Below are 20,876 nucleotides of genomic sequence, written 5' to 3'. Positions count from 1 at the left end.
TGTGTGCGTGTGTGCGTGTGTGTGTGTGTGTAGAAGTGGTGTGCAAAGTTTAGTTAGTATAGTTGTTTTCTTCGAATTCAGGGATGCAATCAGACTTGTAAAATTTTATTACGAATCCACAGTGTGTTTGGGTGAAACCTTCCACAAACCTCTGAATTTCAGTCAACAATCGCTAATTTTCTTATGAAAAATTCAACCTTGATGACACATCTGCCCAGAAACTGAGTCATAATCTACAGTCTACATCCAGTGAGTTGGCGCCAAAGGCCTCCAGTGATTTGCGGCACTGAGGTTTTTCCATCTGTGACTTTTAGAGATCTCTCTGTCCTTGTGAAGTCCCAATCATTTCACAGTCCTGCTCCTCTCACAACCTTCCCTCATCCTCCCACTTTTGCACTAAATAAATGGAGATAGAGTAGTGGCAAAGCAGAGGTAGAGAAGGGGAAATGGTGATGCGGTAGTTAACCATGTGAGAAAAAAATAAAAAACAAGGTCAGAGTTGACATACTAGAGTTGACACCAGCGCCCATCAGGACCATACCCTCCGCTTGCTTGGCTACATATTCTTGCCATCTTATCATTTCACAGACGGCTGACTCAGTGGCCGATGTGACAAGGCTCTCTATCCATCTGGGCACGCTCTATTTTCACCAACGCTTATTTTGCGGGGGCATCGGAGCACAACGCCCAAATGGTGTGTCGGTGTCTGTAGTGGACCGGTGTGGTCTGAGTCACCGGCTGATGCACCCACACCGCCATGATACAGCACAGAATAACAGGCTGGCAGCGCTGCCGGCGGAGGCAGTGCGACCAGTTCTCCGTGTGTATGTGTTTGTTCTCGCTCAGATTCTCGTTCCTGTGTGGGTGGGTGAGAACGTTTGTGGAGGGGGCTGGAGGGGGGGGAAATCATCTTATGTGCGCAGTCATGTCTGCAATGCAGCACTCGTGTTTTTTTTTTTTTTTTCTCAGGAGTCGGTATTGTTTATATTGTGTGTCTCGACGCTTCCCAAGGCTGTTTGTTAGATGAGAGGATTACTGGCGCCGTGGGGAACAGAAGGATGATTTTCTCATGATATAGTGCTCTCTCCAGAGGTGAAACCCTGTTCATAATGGGGTCTTTGTTAATTCTGCTTTTTGTGTAACGTTCCCATAAAATGGGCAAAAATTTGCAAGTAAACATGAAAATAGACCCTGGTTGTTTTTGTATATACTATTAAATTCCCATTAGAAACAATAACTCACATAATCAACACTCTTAGGACTATATTGAGAATGAGGCAGATGCCGTTCTCTCAACAACTCAGACAAGGTTAGATTGCCAAATTGTGTTATACTGAAGCAATTTCAATTATTAAGCTCCCTTATTGTTGAGTAAATTAATAGAGAGCACTTGTTTAACATTTATACAACATGGGTGGTAAAGCTAAGGTCCTATTCACACTAATGCAAACATTTTTCAATAGCAAAATTGTTTGGACAATTCCAAAATATTACAATAACTTTTCAAGTCAAGTTTCTGTTTTCAGTCAGCGTAAAATGTTTGCAATACTATACAACAAAAAGTACAATCCTGGATAAACATACCTTATTTTAACTGTCCCTGTAATTTTCTTCACTGCAAGGATCCAGACGGTGAAGTTTCGCCCTTTAACATCAACTACTTTTTGTGCTTCCTGTTTCCCTTAGTGTTTAGAGTTGAGATTACAGACAGCAGGGACCTCTCTTGAGGTCATGGCCAATCAAAGGAGCAGAATCCAATACAGGAGGGGAAAACCTCAAAGATTGTGGCCAATGTTTATGATTAGGTAAAAAAAAAACTTTTTGTTTTTCTTTTTTTCAATCAGATATGAGTATTTGCATATAAATAACAGTCCAGTGACTGTCAAAAAGAGAGGGACTTAGAAAGAGAGAGGTAAACAAGAAATATACGTCATATATGGGGACGGGGACAGATTGAGCTGTTTTATCTGCTGGTGAGGAACAGGAAAGCGGACTGGAGGTAAATGTCACTGTGATCATTTAATAGGCTCAGCAGCTACAATCACCAAGAAAGAATTAAATTTCTTCTTTGCTATTCATTTTAAAAACCTAATTTTTTCTTTACAAATTGGAAATCCTCCCTTTAAAATGTAATTTTATGAGAATCTGAATGTGTAGCTGCGTTTCTTTAGAAATAAGGATGTTAATGATGACGGAGAACGAAAGGTTCCCATTCAAACCTGTCCTTGGGCTTTCATTTGACCATGAATGTCCAACTTGCTGTACAACATGTCATTGTCCAGACTTACTTACTTCTGACTTTTTAGGTGATCACAGAGAGATTTCTCAAGGTTTAAATCTGGACTGAGTCATTAGCTGCTTGTTCTGTTATTTCAATTTTAGACTTAATTATTTGAGTGTCTATTTTTCTTCACTTCGCTGTGCTTGGTTTGATATTGTCAGACTTGGTCTTCAGCTCCTTTTATACCAAAAATGAGTGATAAAACACTGGAATATTTGATAAGCCACATGTTGTGGACCAGAGAGTCTCACAAGGAGGATCTGACACTGAAAACTAACAGAGACAAATAATACATGTTACCAGTGAGGAAAGAGGCTGCCAGCTTTTCTCGGTCCGGCTGAGCGGTCCTGGCACTACGCACCAGGACCGACTCAAAAAGGCAAGCTTCCCAGGAACCGATGCCCACCAAGCCTGCAGGGCTGGTCCATCTTCTTTCTTGTTGCTGTGGTCTGCAGGGTTGTCTCCATAGCCAAACAAACGGATGTATGGTGTTGCTGTTTCTGGTCGTGAGAAAGACATCAGTGCCTTTATTTAAGCATGAGCATTCATACTTATTCCACTGCAAAGTATTCATATGTGTTCAGTTTTTTCACATTTGATGTTCCAATCCATAGTTGTGGTTCGCTGTTCCAGGTTATTGTAGATTCTTTGTGTCTCCATATTGCCCATAATGGCGGCCATTTGCAGTTCCTTGTTGTGGCCATGCCATTCCACCAGCAGCACGCAACCCTTAATTACCTGCCTGTAATTTAGGTTTTTATTCTCTTTATCCTCATTGCATTGGCTCTTATTGTTAAGGTGCCCTGCGGTGGGTGTCTAGCTGTGATTGTGCATGCATATGTGTGCAAGACGGCCTTTGCTGATTGCTGCATTGGCTAACGACTCAGTCCTTTTCTTTTTTTCTTTCTTTCTTCCAACCTGCTGGATGTACTTCAAACACACTGGGTAACCTCCTGCTTTCCCCACTGGCAGCCAAGAGGTTACCGTCCCCACACATCAGAGCTATTTTCCTCTTAATTGAGACCCACTCTGCTGCGACAGCATTTTCACAAGGTGGAAAATGGCAGGTCAAGACATCAGGACATCCCTCTCCTCTCCCTTTGGCAAAAGTGCCTGTGATGTTGATAAGTTCCTTTGGGGATCTTGGAGGTCCTCCAGCTCTGATGCTACGCCTCTTAAGGGCATATAGAGGTTGGTGTCTCGCCACCTCATTGGTTGTATGTGCAGCAACCACTCATCTTGTGTGTTTATTCAATCAGCCTAGGTCTAAAATATGCATGTTGTTCCGATTGAATTACGCCGGAGATTTTATAGAGAAAAATAGTGGTAAACCATCTTGTCGAGTCGCTATGAGAGAGCAGAGACATTGAGGGAGTCTCTGTGGTGACCCGAGTCAATCTGCATCTTATTACCCCGCAGCAGACCTGTAACCCAATTCATGAGCTCATCGCCTCCTCTCCAGGAGCACCGGATGAATGGCTGCTTTTGCTTATATGACACTAAAACGTTGATGAAACGCAGGGACATAATATTTGTTTCACTTTATTTCATCCACCTATAAACCTGCATTTTTGTTTTTTTCAATGATAAACATCTTGGTCACATCTGTGCTGCATCTTTTTAGCAGAAACCTTGACATGAGTCTTTTTATATGGTTGCTCTAGGTTTAATGTGTGTTTTATGTCTAGGTTCAGTTACTCCAAATGGCATTGCCTTTAAAATTGGCATCCTAATTTTTAGGAAGTTTCCTTTTACATCAAGTATGCACTTGTACATACAGATGGCTACATTTAATTCAGTATTCAAAGTCCAGTAATCTGCTATAAAACGATAGTAAGTGAACACAAGGCATCTGATTGTTGCCAACTAGTGATGAAACTGTATCTTTGAAAACACTAGAAGAGAAGGAGACAGAAGAAGTGTTTTCTGTGAGTCTCTAACTTGAAGACTTAATAAACCGGCACCTCACCCAGGAGTTTAAAGTTGCTCAGGCTTTTCTGCCTGAATGAATTCTTGTTTTTACATAGACAAGATTTCTGCCCCAGTTCTTAAAGCCATTAGTAATTAATTTGTGTAACAAATATTCTATCACTGGAATATATGATCAAACCGCCGAGGAGCTCTGTAAAACTATCAGTAAATGGAATCAGCTGAAAGTCTTAATTTTCTACACTACTACTGTACTACTGTAGCTGCTAAAATGGGCAACTTCTGAAATCTATACATGCATCTGCTGTTAGCTTTCTTGTATGTTATTTAGCTCTAATAAGCCAATATTCATGGGAGAATAAGTTTGTCAAGGACATCTTTTGATTTAATAAATAAAAAAGGAAATCCTCAGTTGTCAACAAACTTTGGTTAAACATTTTCTCTTACCTGAGGAACATATGTTGTCACCTTGGTGGTCCGACTGCTGACTCTGCTTGACCTGCCTGTAAAACTCCTTGGAAAGACTGATTGGGATTTATTTACATTTCATATTTTACATACAAAATCTAAGTTTCTGACTGTATTTTGTACAATTATATTTAGCTTAAGTTAAGTCAGACACAAGTCTAGAGTTCTTATTTAAACGTTTATTTCTATTAAATCAGCACATTTGTTCCTGTATCATTTGGCATAAGTTAATTACTTTCAGTTACCATTTTGTTTCTAATGCTGGGACCCTGGCCGTTTCTAGAGTAATTGTTCTGTTTTTTGCGGGTCATGGGAGTTTATAGATTTGCTCAGTCCCTAACGCAGCTGATGATGGTGCGAGTTGCTGCAAAGCTGCTGGAGTTGTTATCTCTCGGCAGATTGGCGCGTTCTCTCACCAATTGCTGCGCAGTCAAATGGAAATGTGTCGAGTCGGGAAATGATAATCGAGTTCAATTAGGCTTTGTACCATGTTTGTATTCTGCCAACAGATTATCCAGAATCCCTACCCTCTCTGAGAGAAACAATAAACCTCTGTCAAAAGTCTGAAATGGGCAATTTCAGGAAAGGTGCCGATAACAAATATTGGCACTGCCAAGCTACTCGTGGCGTTATTAGAGACAAATATAGCGAAGCTTTTGAAGCAGCTTGGCTGGAGTTCACTCTTGGAAGGAAATTAATTTCCAATTTTTGTCTCCTTTTTTGCTCCTGAAACCCTTCGCTGTAGTGGAATGCCTCTTGCTTCCAGAATTGGATATCATAAATATTTTCAAAAATAATAACACAATAACATTTTTCCCAATTAGCGCTAATTTTATTACAAACTAAAAAAAAAAAAAAAAAAAAAAAATCCAATTTCCTCTTCTTATTCTGACATGTAAGATGAAAAATGTCTGGATAAAGCAGTTTCCCTCATATGAAACAGTTTGCCAGCTCTTTATGTTCTGGCTGGATCCTGCGTGTGTGACCTTTTACACCTTTTGTTTTTTCTGGTGTTTTTATTAGTGGCGAGCGTAAAACACTTCAGAGTCTCAATTAGCACTCACAATTAGAAGTGAAACCATCTTGGCAGCGCTCGCCTTACTTTAAGCCTTCAAGTTATTATCGTCCACAAACTAATTAGCAAGTTCTTGATAAGCGAGGGGTAGGCCCTCTGTTGCCATAGTAACGGTTAATCACAATGAAAGGATTGTGCTGGTGGGCAGGTCACAGAGCACACTCTGACTTCCTCTGCATTTGTTTTATGCTTCGCTTCGTTCGCAGCTCTAAAATGTTGTGCACTCACAAGGCCGTTTCGTATTGACTTGCTTCAAAGAGATTAATTTAAAAAAAGAGAAATTCGACATGAGTTCATAGTTGAACACAAGTGTTGTGTCAGACGGTCATGCATCATTGCTGAATTGATACCTCCAATGAGGGAGCATCAGCTGATATTTTTATTGTGAAATGAACAGTCTCTAAAGTCTCCCTGTTCATCATTTATTTGTCTATTAGGAGTGTTTAAGTGACACTGTTTGTTGGTTTTAGTTTTTAAAAATTGTCTCTGTTGCTAAAAGGATTCTCTGCCATCGTTGAAGTGAGAGATGGATGATCTCAATAATTGCCTGGTGAACAGAAATCAAACAAGCAGTGCAAGCAGATGGAAGCCCCTAAAGCTGCAGATAAACTGTTGCAATGTAATGGTTGGTATTCACTTTAGTGCCAACTGTGTGCAACATGTAAAATGTTTTTCTTTCTAAAGAAGGCATTTTATAAAAGGTGGAGGCCTATGAGTCACAAATTTCAGGAATATCAGGAAAATAAATTTTAAAATTGCACCAGAAGGCGCCTGTTTCTAGGTGTTTTTCCCTTCAAGCTAAGAATCAATCTGCCAACCAGCAGCAGATATTTTTAAAAGCCTTACATTAGTAGTGGATCACATTTTGATGTTGTTAAGCTGTTTACTCTTAAACGATAGCAGATGTGTTTCTGTAACTTTCAATCTGGTAAACCAACACCACAACCTTGTTAATTGAACTTTTTAACAAAGCAAACTGTGCACTTTCAGTCAGTTTATATTCATTACTCATAGGGAAAAACTTTGTATCTATTTGGCATAATATTTTGAACACAACTCATTTAAACTGGTTTGGTACAAAGCCAACCTTGCGCCATAAAAAATCCGATAGGTGAAGTTTTTCACCTTTCCAGAAAGTCAACATTTTATAATGTTAAAATTTTGTGTATTCTGAGAAGATGAGCAATTTTTAAGTAAAGTTCATCCAGTACATCTTGTCGTGAAATGTACCCACAGCACGATTCTACCGTCACACATCTCAGTTGTTGAAGCATTTTTAAGTTTGAAAGTCCATTTTTGTCACTTTCAAACATATTTAGTCACCCAACAGCTCAATGTTTGTCTCCTCTGACCATAACATTTTCTCCAGATGGCATCCGGCTTGTCCATCTGAGTAACTGCAAGTTTCATTCAGTTTTCCTTATTGGCAAGTCTTTGTTAATGTTGATGTTAACCTCACTTCACTGAGGACAGTAAAACTAATGTTCCAGCTCATGATTGATTTTAGCCTTTGTAGGTCCTGGGTTCTTCCATGCTAATAGGTGTGCAAAAACAAATTTGATTCTGTTTAGGGCGATAAAGCACATGTTGTGTGGTTGACACGTGGTGGGTATCAGTATGTTTGAATTTAGAGTTTTAGTGCTTTAATATTACGTAGTTTGATCTAAATACCATGTTGGTATGGCAGCTAGCAGCGCTCATGTTGATGGTCCTGAAAAGATTGTGGTCAAGATGCAATTTACTAATGAACTTCCAAGTACTGTTGGGCTGAATCTACACATTTTAGTCTAGATGTGAAAATTTGACCTTGAAATAGAAACAATTTAGAACACCAACTTTAAATTTAAAATCAATGATATTCGTTTCCATGATTAGGGTGTGTTACTTAAACTATATGAAGCTTAAAATGCTCCTTCCCTCGAACGATCTGTGTCATATTATGTTTCCTGTTTCTGTCTTTTATTTCCTTCACTTCAGCGCACGCGTTGCCAACATACGTCACTCTTGCCATTCTCAACCTGACATTTAAAATCCCACACAAAACGGTGCGCCAACATGAATACGCAGTTAACCACTTCAACAGCAACACCCCTTATGACTGCAGTGTGCAATCCACCCCTCTGATTGGCAGGCAGGTTGCCTGTTTGGTGAATAAAATATTTATAGAAGCTCAATTATCCAAGCCTGTTGTGTCTGACACAGCTGTGCTTGCCAGATGTTTTTATTTAAAGGAAGAGGCATGAAGCAAGGTGAAGTAGGGGGGAAAGGGTGTTCAGAAACCCTCCCATGCTCAGCAGCTTTATTCCAGACGACATGCAACAACAATCTTGTAAACATACAAAATATCTCAAAGTTAATTGCATTTCTTTAATAAACAATTTTAGATATGTTTGACGCTTTTGTTCGTGTTGCCTGATATTAATTAGCTGGCTTTTTAAAATTCAGTCTCACTCATCGTTTATAAAATTACAGTCATCCCAATAATGTGTTTAATTAAAAAGATGGGGAAAAAAGAACCGTTTGGCTGTAAAGAGTCACTGTGAGAGCTCGTTGAGGATTAAAGCAACTGCTACCATCTTTCTGAATATGTCAAGGCTGTGAGTTTCTCAAATTAAAAATCAAAGGGACTTTGTTTTCCCCATCCCTTGTGGTGAATCTAGAAGCTGAAATGTGTTTTACATTTTAGAATCAAGTATTTATTTTAAGGCCAAAGTGAGATTGTTTGTACCGGATCAAGGAGGGGACACTAAACCTCTCGTAACCTTACCTCATGCATTTTAACATGCTCTCATCTGCATTAGATTTTTGTTACTTTTGCTCTGACAACAACTCCTGTGTTATCACAGGTGTGATTCAAATTACCAGAAAAATAGTTTCTGGTTAGATCTTTAAGATTTAATTTTGTTTTTCCCTGAATTTATATTTTTTTATCAAATTTTGAGGGGACATTTGGTTAATTGTGTTGCTTTAAATGTGTAGTATAATGATTCTTTTTCTTAAGTGATTTTTTAAAATGATATATAAACAGTTGCCACATAAACATAACTTGTATAAACTCTAAAACAGATTTTACACTTATTTTTATTTACACTTACATCTATTTTGGAATTCGCCCAGAACATGGACTACATTTTTAATGCCCCACTCGATGTACATCTTTTGATCTGGCTCTCCAAAGTGAACCATCTCTAGGGTAGGTTGTGCATGTGTAGGTTACCATGGTGATTGCATCCCAGTTAGATGTGGGCCATTGTGTTACCAGAATCCCATGCTTGTGCCTGGGGCTATTACCTGAGGTCTTAGACTCACCATGTAATACTCAGGAAACCTTAGAGCTGCTTCTTTTTGCTCTTTTTTTTTATTCAACAGCATGAACCCTATGCCAACCATCTTGGATGCTTCACCGCCTGCAGAAATATCAATCAGTCATACAATGTCCATGTGAGTTTCCATGAGTGACTTCTGCAGAGATTAAAGGGTATATTTCTCACCTTAAGATGGATAATTATGAGAGGAGCTGAAGCGTTTCCATACCTGCTCTGCATTACAAATTCAATTATGACTTTATCTTCAAAGAATTTTTACTGATACTTGTGAGCTTGTTGAGATATTCTAAAAGGAGGGCACCTGTGGCTTTGGACTTTGGCCCTTGAAATAGTAGAAGATATGATAATGCTGGATGGTCTCATAACTTTAGGATCGGAGCAAGATTGAAATGTGTCTATCAGAGGTTAATTTTAGGAACGTGTCATTGCAGAATTGATTGCAAAACATCGATGCACTACACAGCTATCACCAGGATACCTACAGTATATTAACTGCAATGCAAATCATTGTTTGCTGGATATTATATTCACAGCCACATCCCTTCCTCTGCAACTCCTGATTAAACTTCTATTTCTCTTCTTCCTTTCCAGTGGAAGGCTGCACTGACTGGTCCGTGGACTACCAAAAGTACAAAGTCCTTGTTGGGGAGCCTGTCCGGATCAAGTGTGCTTTATTCTATGGATATATCCGGGCAAACTACAGCCATGCACAGAGCACAGGACTTAGCCTCATGTGGTACAAAAGTGCAGTGCATGGGGATTTCGAGGAACCCATCAGTTTTGACGGTGCAAGGATGAGCAAAGAAGAGGATTCTATATGGTTCCGACCAGCTGAACTGGATGATGTGGGGTATTATTCCTGTGTATTAAGGTATGTGTTTTTACTCAGAATCCCAAAGATAAACAGTTTATCTCCACCTTACAGCTCGAAATGGAGCAAGCATTTGTTGCAGAATCCTCCACCATTTTAGGGGGATTATTTTGCCAGTGGCATGTCTATAAAACGAGGTAAATAACATTGTCTTGCATCCCTGTAGGCATGAGTAAAGCCCTGTAAAAGTCTTCCCCTGTAGATGTCTAATAAAGTCAAGATGTAGCCAAAAGATAGCTGGTCGAGGTTCCACAGAGCGTTTTCTGTGCCTACGAGGCCTCGTTGCCTCGTTTTATATGTTAAATTAGTTTTTATTTCCCACTCGAGGGCAATAAGCCATACGGCGCGATTGGCAAGTCTGTAATCCTTTGGCCTTCACAAGTTCTTGTTTTCTGAAAACCTTATGGAAAGAAGTGAAATGCTTGAGAGTGCACTTCATCTTGAAACGATTGCACAGTGGGAAAAAGCTGCTAAGATAAAAGAAAGGGGAAAAAATGGACTTGTGCTATCTTCCCTCTTAACTCACTAGATGTTGGAGGCATACAATTGTTTGATTTATGAGTTAGATTATGTGGTAAAACTTCTGGTTTCCCAGCGGCTTTCATCGACATGAAGGTGGTCTGTGACCACTCAGAGTGAAAATGTTAAGCTCCGATCTGTTTTCGTTTCACGGCAAGAGGAACTTTAAAACGCATCTTTCTGCATGATTGAAGTGCCGTCTTTTTAATTTTTTTATTTGGCAACACTTATGCGCTTTAAGACCTTTTGTTAAATAGAATCGAGGGAATAATGTGCACTTGAGCAGCAGCTTTCAATGCAGGTTTCTTTGTGTTTCAGAAGCTCAGCTCTAAGGGAGTTTGGCTATTACTATTCCACACCATTAGCACCCTCCCCTTCGATGTGGCAGCCGCCGTGAATAGAAACATGGTGAACCAGTCCAACAATTCTCTATTCACTCATGTTGGCAGCGGTTTCTGGAGGTAGACAATCAGCTCAGAGTTATTGTGTAATCACACCGAGTAGAGTCTTGAGATTTGATTTGGATGAGCACTGTTGCGTTTTCACTGGTCCCTGCCTTTGAGAAGCAAATTAAGGGGCAACACTTATTTGTTGTTATGGAGAGAGAGGGAAAAAGTACAGAGCTCTTTCACTTAACAGGAGATTTCCCTTTGTGGACTTGTCTTTGAATTTTTGTTGCCTGTAATGGTTTTATAGACTTTAACTGTGTTTTCACACTTGAGGATTAGGAGTCAGCTCGCTTTTTCTCAACATTATATGCTTCCTGTCTTTCCTCGGTAAAATGGGGCACAATAACTTGGACTTTAAGTTGCATTTAACAGCTTAGCTGTACAATTATTTTTCCTGGACTGTTACAGCTGAGATCTAGATGTATATGTTGTTATCCACATTGCAGAGCTGAGGCTGACGTTATTCTGCAACATCTTCGATTCTTTTCGCTTTGGTGTTTGAGCGCTACCGTTAGCTGGGTCCAAACAGGAAGTTACCTTTTCTCAAGCTACCCCTACTACAGCTACGGTTTCTGTCCCACTAGCGGCTATAACCGTATTTTAGAAAAATATATGCCTTTATGCTTTGGAGCTGTATCATCCTTCCATCAACACATGTTAAAATAATCATCTAAGCTAGAAATTGACCTAACTTGCTGCATGTCTGCCAGCTATAATAACCGAACCGACTAAAAAGAAAAAAATAACAACCAAGCGAAACACATTCATTTGTCACAGTGTGTTTACTGTCAGCTTTGCAACACTTGAGTTAAGGAAATAAAACGCAATAGTGTAGGGAGTTTCACATGCTTGATTATATAGTAATAACTTATTAACCTTGTAGGTAAAGGGCGTTTTCTCTTGACTGGCTCATTAGTCAGCTCTCTGCAGCAGCGTGCTGCAGTTCAGGAACAGGAAAGTCTGCTCAGGATGACTTCCACAGCCTAGGTTGAATATGCCAGGTTTGTCTTGAGTGCTGATCAACATTTTAAAAGGTATTTGCGAAGACCTGAGCCTTTGTAATTACTTTGGCCTTCCGCAAGATCTGTTTGTAATTCCACAGTGTGGAATATTAAAGGGCAGCTTCAAAGTTACGGTGGAGTTTGATCACTTGATCTGTAATGCCTTCATGTTTTACCTTGTTAGAGATCAAAGAGGGACACTCTGATGCACGTCATCTGTAATACCACTCAATATAGAGCTCTTCCACTATCAGTTACGAAGATTACTATATAGCATATAATTGCACCTACTTGGACGTGTTCTCTGTTTTTGGTTGAAGGTTAAAAATGCTGTAATGGATTCATGTAGTTTTACAAACACACTGCAGCACGCTCATCTGCTCCCTCAGTATGACTCATTTAAATTCCCAGGTACCCTGGCCAAGTCGAAGGATTACTCTTCTCCTTTGTCTCTGGAGTGTGGGCCCTATAGATGATCAGCACTTGCATATGTTAACATATTACCACTGGCTCAAGCTCTTGGCTGTGTTTTCAGCTGAGGATCCTCGCAGTTCTGAAACGTGAAGGGCCCTGGAAAATTGGAGCCCCGCGAGATGGAACAAATGAACCTCAGCACAACAATAAATGATTTCTCACTGGGTACATTTCACAGTTGAGCAGACTGCAACAGTTCAGCACCAGTTACGATGAGATCCCTTGGTGTTACATTATTAGTCTGATATAAAGAAAGGGGGAAGCTTGCCAATCACATTAGGAAATTTAACTCTGCATCTAAAAACGCCGTTTTTGTCTAACTCGCAACTTTATTCCTCTGCGATTTTAAACTTTTGGCCTTCTTAGTGCATCTCTTTCCAGCCACAGGCATCAGTGCACTCATCTTCATCACATCTTTACCTGCTCAGCTGCGCTTAAGTGTGTCAGAGGGCATATCCGTACACCGACACACCCGTGTGCATCAGCTTGCACACAAACACAGAGCATCAGGTCTACGTGCCCAAGAGACTAGCTGTCAGTGGAAGGGAACTTGGTGTACTTCCCTACCTAAAAGGTAAAGCAGACCAACACACATTCATATTCAACATTTCAAGCAGGCTGCAGTATCACTTCTACTCTCTGGGATTGCTTAGCATGGACATGCTCGTACACACGCAAGCCCTAGATGCGTTACAGGCACATGAGAGAGAACGGGAGCCGCATTCAGTAGCGAGACGGAGAGGAGCAGATGAATACCGCCACACGTCAAATTGAGGTCAACACTCAGCTGTTTCAAACGCAATACCCTGAGGAACTTTGTCGTATGAAGAGCGAAAACATCTGGAGCGGCAGTGTCACTTACAGTACAATAACAAAGCGAGGCGCATGCATGCGCACAGGCGACCTGATGCGTTTGAAGGTACCACTGACTCTCCTGCACTGTTGCAGGTCTCTGTAAAACAATATTAATAGCGTACTGTTTTTGCTGTGATTAAATTCTGCTCTTGCATCTGAGGAAATCAAGCGAGAAGGAGTCAAATTAGGCATGAGTGGGAAAATGATATTTAGAACTGTCATCTGGAAGGAAAATGTTTGACGCTAACGATTGAAATAAGGCACAGAAACAAATTTAGGAACAAATGTTGTACAATGGCTTTCAAAAATATTAATACTTCTTCCAGCCTTTTCATGCTTTGTCATGTGACACAAACTTCAAAGTGTTTTTTGTCACAGAGCAACACATAGTTGTACATGAAGCTGAAATTGTGTGATTTTTCACATTTACATATATACCCGAGAGAAGTGAGACATGCTTATTTTGTTCTTCCTCAAGAGTGAATACAGTATAGAATCGTCTTTTGTTGTTTTCATTGATTTAAGTCTTTTCAGGTCTGTGTGTGCCAGCTTTGCACATCTAGAGACTTTCTCACCATTCTTCTTTGCAAAATATTTCCCCCATCTCTGCTGGAAAAGATTACTGTTGTGTGCAAGTTGTAGAAACAGGAGCCGGCCTATCACCGAAACTATTCAAGCCTAAAATACCATCTCAATGCAAGCAGAGATGTCCCCAGCGCTAATGTCAGCATCCACAGTCCACATTTTGAAAGGATTTTGTCAGAGAACATCCTTGAATGATCACAGGTCCACAAAACATCTAAAATCTGAATAGGTTTAGAAGTTTTATTAAGCTCACATGTCTATTTATTCAGTAATTTAGGAGCAAAACAGTTTTTTAAATTGAAAATATATGATTTTCAACTAAAATCCAATGCATTTTGATTAACTAATTTACAGACCTTGGTATTAACTTGTTTTTCCTCCCCATCTCCAGTTTAAAAAAGTAGATATAAAATTTTATGTCCAATTAATTTACTGTTTGAATTATAAAATTTTACTTCCAAATGATATTCCATTGTGATGTTTTAGATAACAAAGTGAAGAAAAAAAAAAGATCTTCAGCCATGGAAAATTTGCTATTCGTGAACAAATGAGCAAACGTGAGCAGAGCTACAGCAAATACATCACGGCGGAAGTACAGAGATTTAGCTAAAGGACAGATGTATTGCACAGGAAGAATTGTTGGCCCTTTGTAGTTAGCCAGCATCTCACCTTTGACCCCGCTCACAGGCACTGGCATGCTGCCACTGCCTCAGGCTTATTAATGGCTTTCCTGCATGCCCTGCAATACCTGGGCTGTCGGCACCAAAGGACATCGAGAGGGGAGGATTATAAAGGGGGCGGCGTGCGTCTCTGTGTGTGCATCCGTTCTTTTATTTAAGCTTAAAATTCCCGGTGTGCGTGCATCTCACCTTGCGTCTCAAACACACACGGTACAAAGCACCTCCCACCTTTCCCATGCTGTGGCCATTTTGACGGTATTAGTATTCATGTGCAGGAGTGGCTGGTGATCTCTCAGGGAAGTGACAGTCAGAATGGGCTGTCTGGAACACTCTGTCATTCAGCTCCAGTCAGGGCCTGTCCAATTGATCCTGCCCAGCTGTCAAAGCCAATGAGAGACGCTAGACTAAGGAGCAGCATGGATGGTTTTTGCTGCAAGAGGTTGTGGATGATGGATAAAGAAGTATTGCAGTGTGGGCTATGAGCTACCTGGAAGGAAACAAACTGGTTGCACCTCTTTGACAATATATTCAACAATGACTGTTTCTGAATTCAGGTTATTTATTAATCTTTTCACACTAAGCATAACATTGACGAGGGTTTGATATCACAGTGAAGAGCAAAAAGTCCTTTTTCCCACCAGCAATTGCACTGAATATTGAGTATACATCACCCCAAAAGATCATAGCTATGAAACCTTACTGATGATTAAAACAAATTTAGATCTGCTGTTTTTCACTTCCCAGCAGTTGTTACATCAGCAGCTTGTGTGTGAGCAGTTTTGCTTCGCCAACTTTCTGCACTGTTCAGCAGAAAAAGTAAGAAGTTACTGAAGCATAAAGCAGCCGAGGCCTTGGAATCTGTTGATCTTTTCTAATTAAGATTTTTCTGTTTGTCAAAGATGAAGAGGAGCCAAGTTCTCTTAATTTTGCTAATGCTTTGGTTGTTGTGAGCATGAGACAGTAAACACCAGGACTTTGTTCTCAATAAATTCTCTACAAATATAGTTTTCATGGCATTTTTGCAGTGGTTTTAAACTGGTTCTTTAATATTGATGTATTAGATGCCAAATAATTGGCAAAAAATATTATTTGTGGTACCCCTTACTTTGAAGTTTTTTTTCTTTTAGTTGTTTACAAACAAATGATAAAAGCCACAAATGGTGATTTTTAAAGCTTTTTAAAGCTTTTAAAGCTTTTTAAAGCTGTGTTAATCTAATGGCAGGTTTAATAAGTCTTGGCTCTATAGACAGACTTCAGTGCAGATTTCAGAGAAATAACCATGAATCCATTTCAAACTCAACCCAATTTAGAGAAGTTGCTCAAATGTCAGAAAAATCTTGAAATTTGAACCTGGAAAAAGAATGAAAATTTGAGACGGGAAATTAGTGGGAACCCTGGTTGTGAAGGACTTTCAGGCTTTATAAGCAATGCCATTGTGTGTAGCAAAGGTAACAATCATTATTTCACTGGAAAAGGTGCAGTTAAAGCAGAATCTGATTGGGGGAAAAATGGCATAGAGCCAGGACACTGTCATTAATTGTTTTCACTTCTTATATTGGGTTTAAACTGTGTAATATGGGTTTCCCAAGCAGCTTTATTTCCCAGTCAGGGTTATTGATGATACCCCTCTGTATTCAGTATTCTTTTACACCTGTATAGCAAAGAGTGCTCCGTCAACCCTGCTTGGACAGCCTGTTAGTGTGCTCTGTGTGGTTTAGTATAGACTGTTTTCCAACAGCCATTGTCTGATGATGTATGGGCTGCTGTTTGGGCTTGGGCAACCTTTCACACCACGCTTTATTCAGCTTTGTGATGTGGCTGTGTGAAGTTTGCCAGGTATTCACTGTGGATGTCTGATGTTACAATGGCACTGTCAAAAAAAAAAGAGAGAGAATGTGCTCTTCAAACCACTCCAGGGCAACAAAATGGATAGTAATAAACTTCTGTAAAAGACATATTTTAGAAATGCTGTCATTTTGTCTATGGCTTTTAAATCTGCTGTTTATTTCTCTCAACTGTTCGAACTCATGCATCCTGCCAAAAATACTTAGCGTTTCCTCTGATTCACATCTGCTCAGGGTTTTCCTTATTATAGTTTTCCTTATTTTCCACAGGGTTTCTAGTCATGGCTGCATGGTAGCATTGTTGGTAGCACCGTTAGCATACAAGTGTGGATTCTCTCTGGCTACTCCACCTTCTTCTCACAGTCCAACATGACTGCTCCATCCATTGGTCCCACTAAATTGTCCGTAGGTGCGAGTACAAATGTCCAAGGTGTGTCCTGCCTTTCACCCAATGACCGCTGGAGATAGACACCAGCTCCCCTGTAACCCTGCAAGGACAAGCAGGTATAGACAATGGACTGATTTATGGTTTTAGTCATCACCCATTTTCTGGTTGCATTTTCATTTTCGCTCAATTTGTCACAGATATGCATTTTGGCTCAGGTAAATTCACTGATCAGTGTTTGTTGCTCTTGCACCCACGGTTTTATTAATATCAATCAATTGCATGCTTAAGAGTTCAGTCAGTCTAATGCCTCCCCATATGTTTAGCCTCCTTGCTCTCCTGGTCCACATTAGGCAGAGGAAGTCATCAGACAAGATGCCAAACCTATCGGTATCTGATAGCAGGGACATTGACCTTCTCCTCCTCATATCTGATGTTAGTTTTTATCTGCCAGACAAATGTCAGAAATACCATTCCCCGAGCCCAATCACTCTGGCACCACTGCCGAGGTTTCTCCCTCCCTTCCATCCCGATTGGATTGTGAACAGCAGAGCTGCAAGCGAGACATCTGCAATACCACAGCTGTCAGTCAAACTGCAGTGTAGAGGAGAACTCACACTGCTTGACTGGATCCTGAGGGTGCAAGAATGGTGGGGAAGTAGCTGGGAGCTGGGAAGGAAATTTCATTAAAATTTCATAAAACTCAAAGAGCTGTTTTTAATTTAACTGTTGCTGAACATTGTGAAACTTTTGCTCATATCAGTTTGCACCAGCTTTTTAGTTTAAACTTAATTACTTTTAAAAAAGGATATGTTATAAAGAATGTACTTATATGATTAGCATTTTATATTTGTGTTTCGTATCCTTTGAGAAATTGAATAAATGTCCAGTGCATCTCTAAAAGTGGTAAACCTGCCATTTGTTGCAAAAAAGCACCAATGAGAGAAATCTGACCTCAATATTTATTATATTATTCTATTTTCTTAGTTGCTGAACTTCTAAACAAAACTAGGTAACAAATCAAAATGTACAATGATATTCAACAGCTAGATGATCACTCCTACTGAAAGAGCTTTTTTCCACCAACACAACCCATTCTCAGAGTGCAAGAGCCCAGCAGTGATAATATGAAATGGTTGGTTTGTGTTTGATATGCATGGGAGTTAGACTGCTCACTCATTACACCCAGAGGGCCTTGGGACCGATGAATAAGGTCATGACAGAGTTAGAACAGAATAACAACCGAGACAAATTGTTTATGCTTGTTATGAAATCAGGTTGTAAGCATAAAGATGAGTTGTGACTGTCAGAGAATGTGAAAATAGCTCCCTTAAGGCATCGAACAGAAAATGACTGACTAATGCATTTGCACACAAGAAGCACTTTTGTCAGTTTGAGTTGTACAACTTAAGAAAGGCTTAGAGGAGTTTGAAGACTTGCTTCTTGGTGAAAGTAGGTTTTTGGAGTGAGATGATTTCTGCAAATACTTTCAACACTGTGTATTTTTAGCAGAGAAGATCTTGTTGACAATCGTGTTGTCTGTTGTGGACTTAAAGGAAGGAGGTTGTCTCAATGCTAAATACTACTTCAAACTGTATACCAGTATTAAGAAAAACACAATTTTTGACATCACAGCCAGCATTGTTCTGAACTTAGCAGATGGAAAGCACATCTTAATGGAGATCACAGCCTGACAGAACATCATCACTGGGTTGACTGAGTCCATAAAGCAAATATTTACACAGATAGCTTTAGCTTATGATATAAGGAAGGTTTACTACTTCTCTGTTGCAGATACAGGAGCTTTACTGGCTTTTTTAAGTTGTTGTTGTAGATTAGTGTTTTTCTCCTGTGTCATGACTTCTTGAGTCTCAGTCAGGCTCAAGCTCTCAGACAGCTTAACTTTGTAAAGTTGTGGTACACAGAAAGTTTGTGGTTGATAATGAATAATGACGATAATATGCCCATATCATGTTCCATCCACCAAAACTCTTGACACTTGGTATGAGGTTTTTGTGCTTATATGCTAACTTGTTTTTAGCTTTACCGTCACTGACTTGCAGCGAGTCCTATTTGCACTTATCCTTATCCTTGTCTAGCTTTATGACTCTTCCTGTTTGGCTAACATATTTAGTTATATATGCTACATATTGCACAATATATGTACTGTTTGACTATCTTCATTCTGAGAGCTGCAGGCTAAACTAACAACACAGTCCAATCCTCCCATCGTGGTGTTCCTACAGTAAGAGCAGGCCAGCAAGGGGATTGAAACAAGGATGGTGACAAACTATTAGATGATTTGAGGACGGAGTCTGTTGTTTCAGGGTGGCAGAAAGGTACCACACTGTTACAGGGGCTAAGTAGGAGCACGTTAGCCTGCAGTCGGATTTTGGATACCAGGGTGCTTAATCATCCTGGGCTTGGTGCTAGAGCTGACAGGTGAGTTATGAGCGGGCGCCACAGGTAGGAACCCCAGTCTTCCCACTGCTCACTGTGACCTTCGCTCTGGCTATAAATAATGAAGCAGCCGTAAGATACTGATTCAGGATAACCGGGCCAAGCTCTATCTTGGTTTAGGTTATCTTGATTTTTTTGTGGGCAGGCATGGGAGGGCGAGACCTCAAGGAGCTAAAGCATTCGACAGAGTATCATGGGTGATACAGTTACCTGCACAGTGTTGTGAATACTGTAACTGAACTGTGATACAGTACTTTGTGAAATTATTCAGAGCCATAAACCTCTTCACATTTAATCAACCTGCAATTACAAATAGAAATGTACTTTATTTGTTTTTTACTTATTTTATTTTAAGCAACACAGCAAATAATTACTTTTACTGGAAAATAGTCATAACCACCAAAGTAAATCACCCCAGCCAGCATCATGCAACTTCTCCCTGGTATCTTTCATGCAAACCGATTATTAAAACCAATTTCTTTGCAAATATTTTATAAAATAGCAATGCATACTTCACAAGAACCAAGAAATTTCTTGCAGGAACACGTCGCACTTCAATATCCAGGTGGTAGTCATAGTTTTTTTCCACTACAGTGCACCCATTGTTAAAGGCCTAATTTATGGAGTGTACAACTAAATGCTCCTTTCAACAGATTCTCCCACCTGAGCTGTGGATGTTTGCAGCTCCTGTAGAGTTACCTGGAATTATTGCACCAGGCAAAAAGTACTTTCACCTGATGACTCCTGCAGCTCTTAGACACTTCTCTATGAATATTATCACTTGAAAGCCAGCTGTAATATTTAATAAGCAATTATTCCGTCACTCCATTTCTATTAGGGAGGAGTTAGTTTAATTAAGAGCTTCATTAAGTTAGTTCATTAATTTCCCCCCAGGTGCCGTGGATTCACCAGAGAATTACAAATCAATTCTGCCGCCTATTATTTAATACTAAACGAAACAGTTGGCGAATGAAAGGCCAGGTTTGCTTTGGCTTCGTCTTCCAGTCGCAGGTTGTCGGTTATTTTTGAAGATGAGAAGAGGATCTAGAGCATCTTCTCCTGTAAGTTTAATTGGAGCAAAATCCCACACATGTGTTACAGTAAAGTAAAGCTTTGACCAGCCTGTTTAACTCCTTCCTGGCCCTTTCCTCATAATTTCACAGAATTTGCTGCATATTGCATCTCAAACCCTGTGCCTGCCCTCCAGCTGTATCCGGTAGCTGTCAGGCTGACACCTCGCCGAGATGATGTGTGCAGGACGCCATCTATCATTGCCGCGGCATTGCATATCTGCTTTACTTTGACACATCCGAGTGACACACTCACCCATTAATGCCATGGTGTCACCTAGCTTGTTATCACCGTAACCGCAGTACGCCGAGTTTCACAAAATGCTGACTGCACGGCGCACAATTAAGTCTCGGGAGTGTGGAATCCTCCTCCTCCTGCTTTTTTTCATTCTTCTCGTCCTTTGAACAGATTTTCCGCTACTTAGAGAAAAGTGAAGAGATCGCCCAGCTCTTCAACCTCGAAAAGCTTCGTGATGGATGTGAAATGTTGGAAAGACACCGTAGGACAAAGTGTTGGCTCACACCATCAATCACTCATGCGGAGCAGATGACCCAATCCTTCCCCCTCCACCCATGTCAGCTGCCACCCCGCTACGCCACGCCC

The 20,876-nt window shown here is 40.2% G+C and overlaps 1 protein-coding gene across 1 annotated transcript in view; it reads left to right on the top strand.

Moving 5' to 3' along the window:
- LOC106936861 (interleukin-1 receptor accessory protein-like 1) overlaps positions 1–20,876 on the top strand; it is a 78,198-nt gene that overhangs the window by 48,745 nt on the left and 8,577 nt on the right. The window contains exon 2 of the mRNA XM_015018103.1: positions 9,671–9,950. Within this exon, the coding sequence (XP_014873589.1) occupies positions 9,671–9,950 (280 nt within the window). The remainder of the gene's footprint in view (positions 1–9,670; positions 9,951–20,876) is intronic.

Source organism: Poecilia latipinna, unplaced genomic scaffold, assembly GCF_001443285.1.
Source record: "Poecilia latipinna isolate Pla-1442-1.1 unplaced genomic scaffold, P_latipinna-1.0 Scaffold2228, whole genome shotgun sequence".
Taxonomy (NCBI): Eukaryota; Metazoa; Chordata; class Actinopteri; order Cyprinodontiformes; family Poeciliidae; genus Poecilia; species Poecilia latipinna.
The sequence above is the reverse complement of the archived record's forward strand: the minus strand, read 5'-3'. Positions and strand labels throughout refer to the sequence as shown.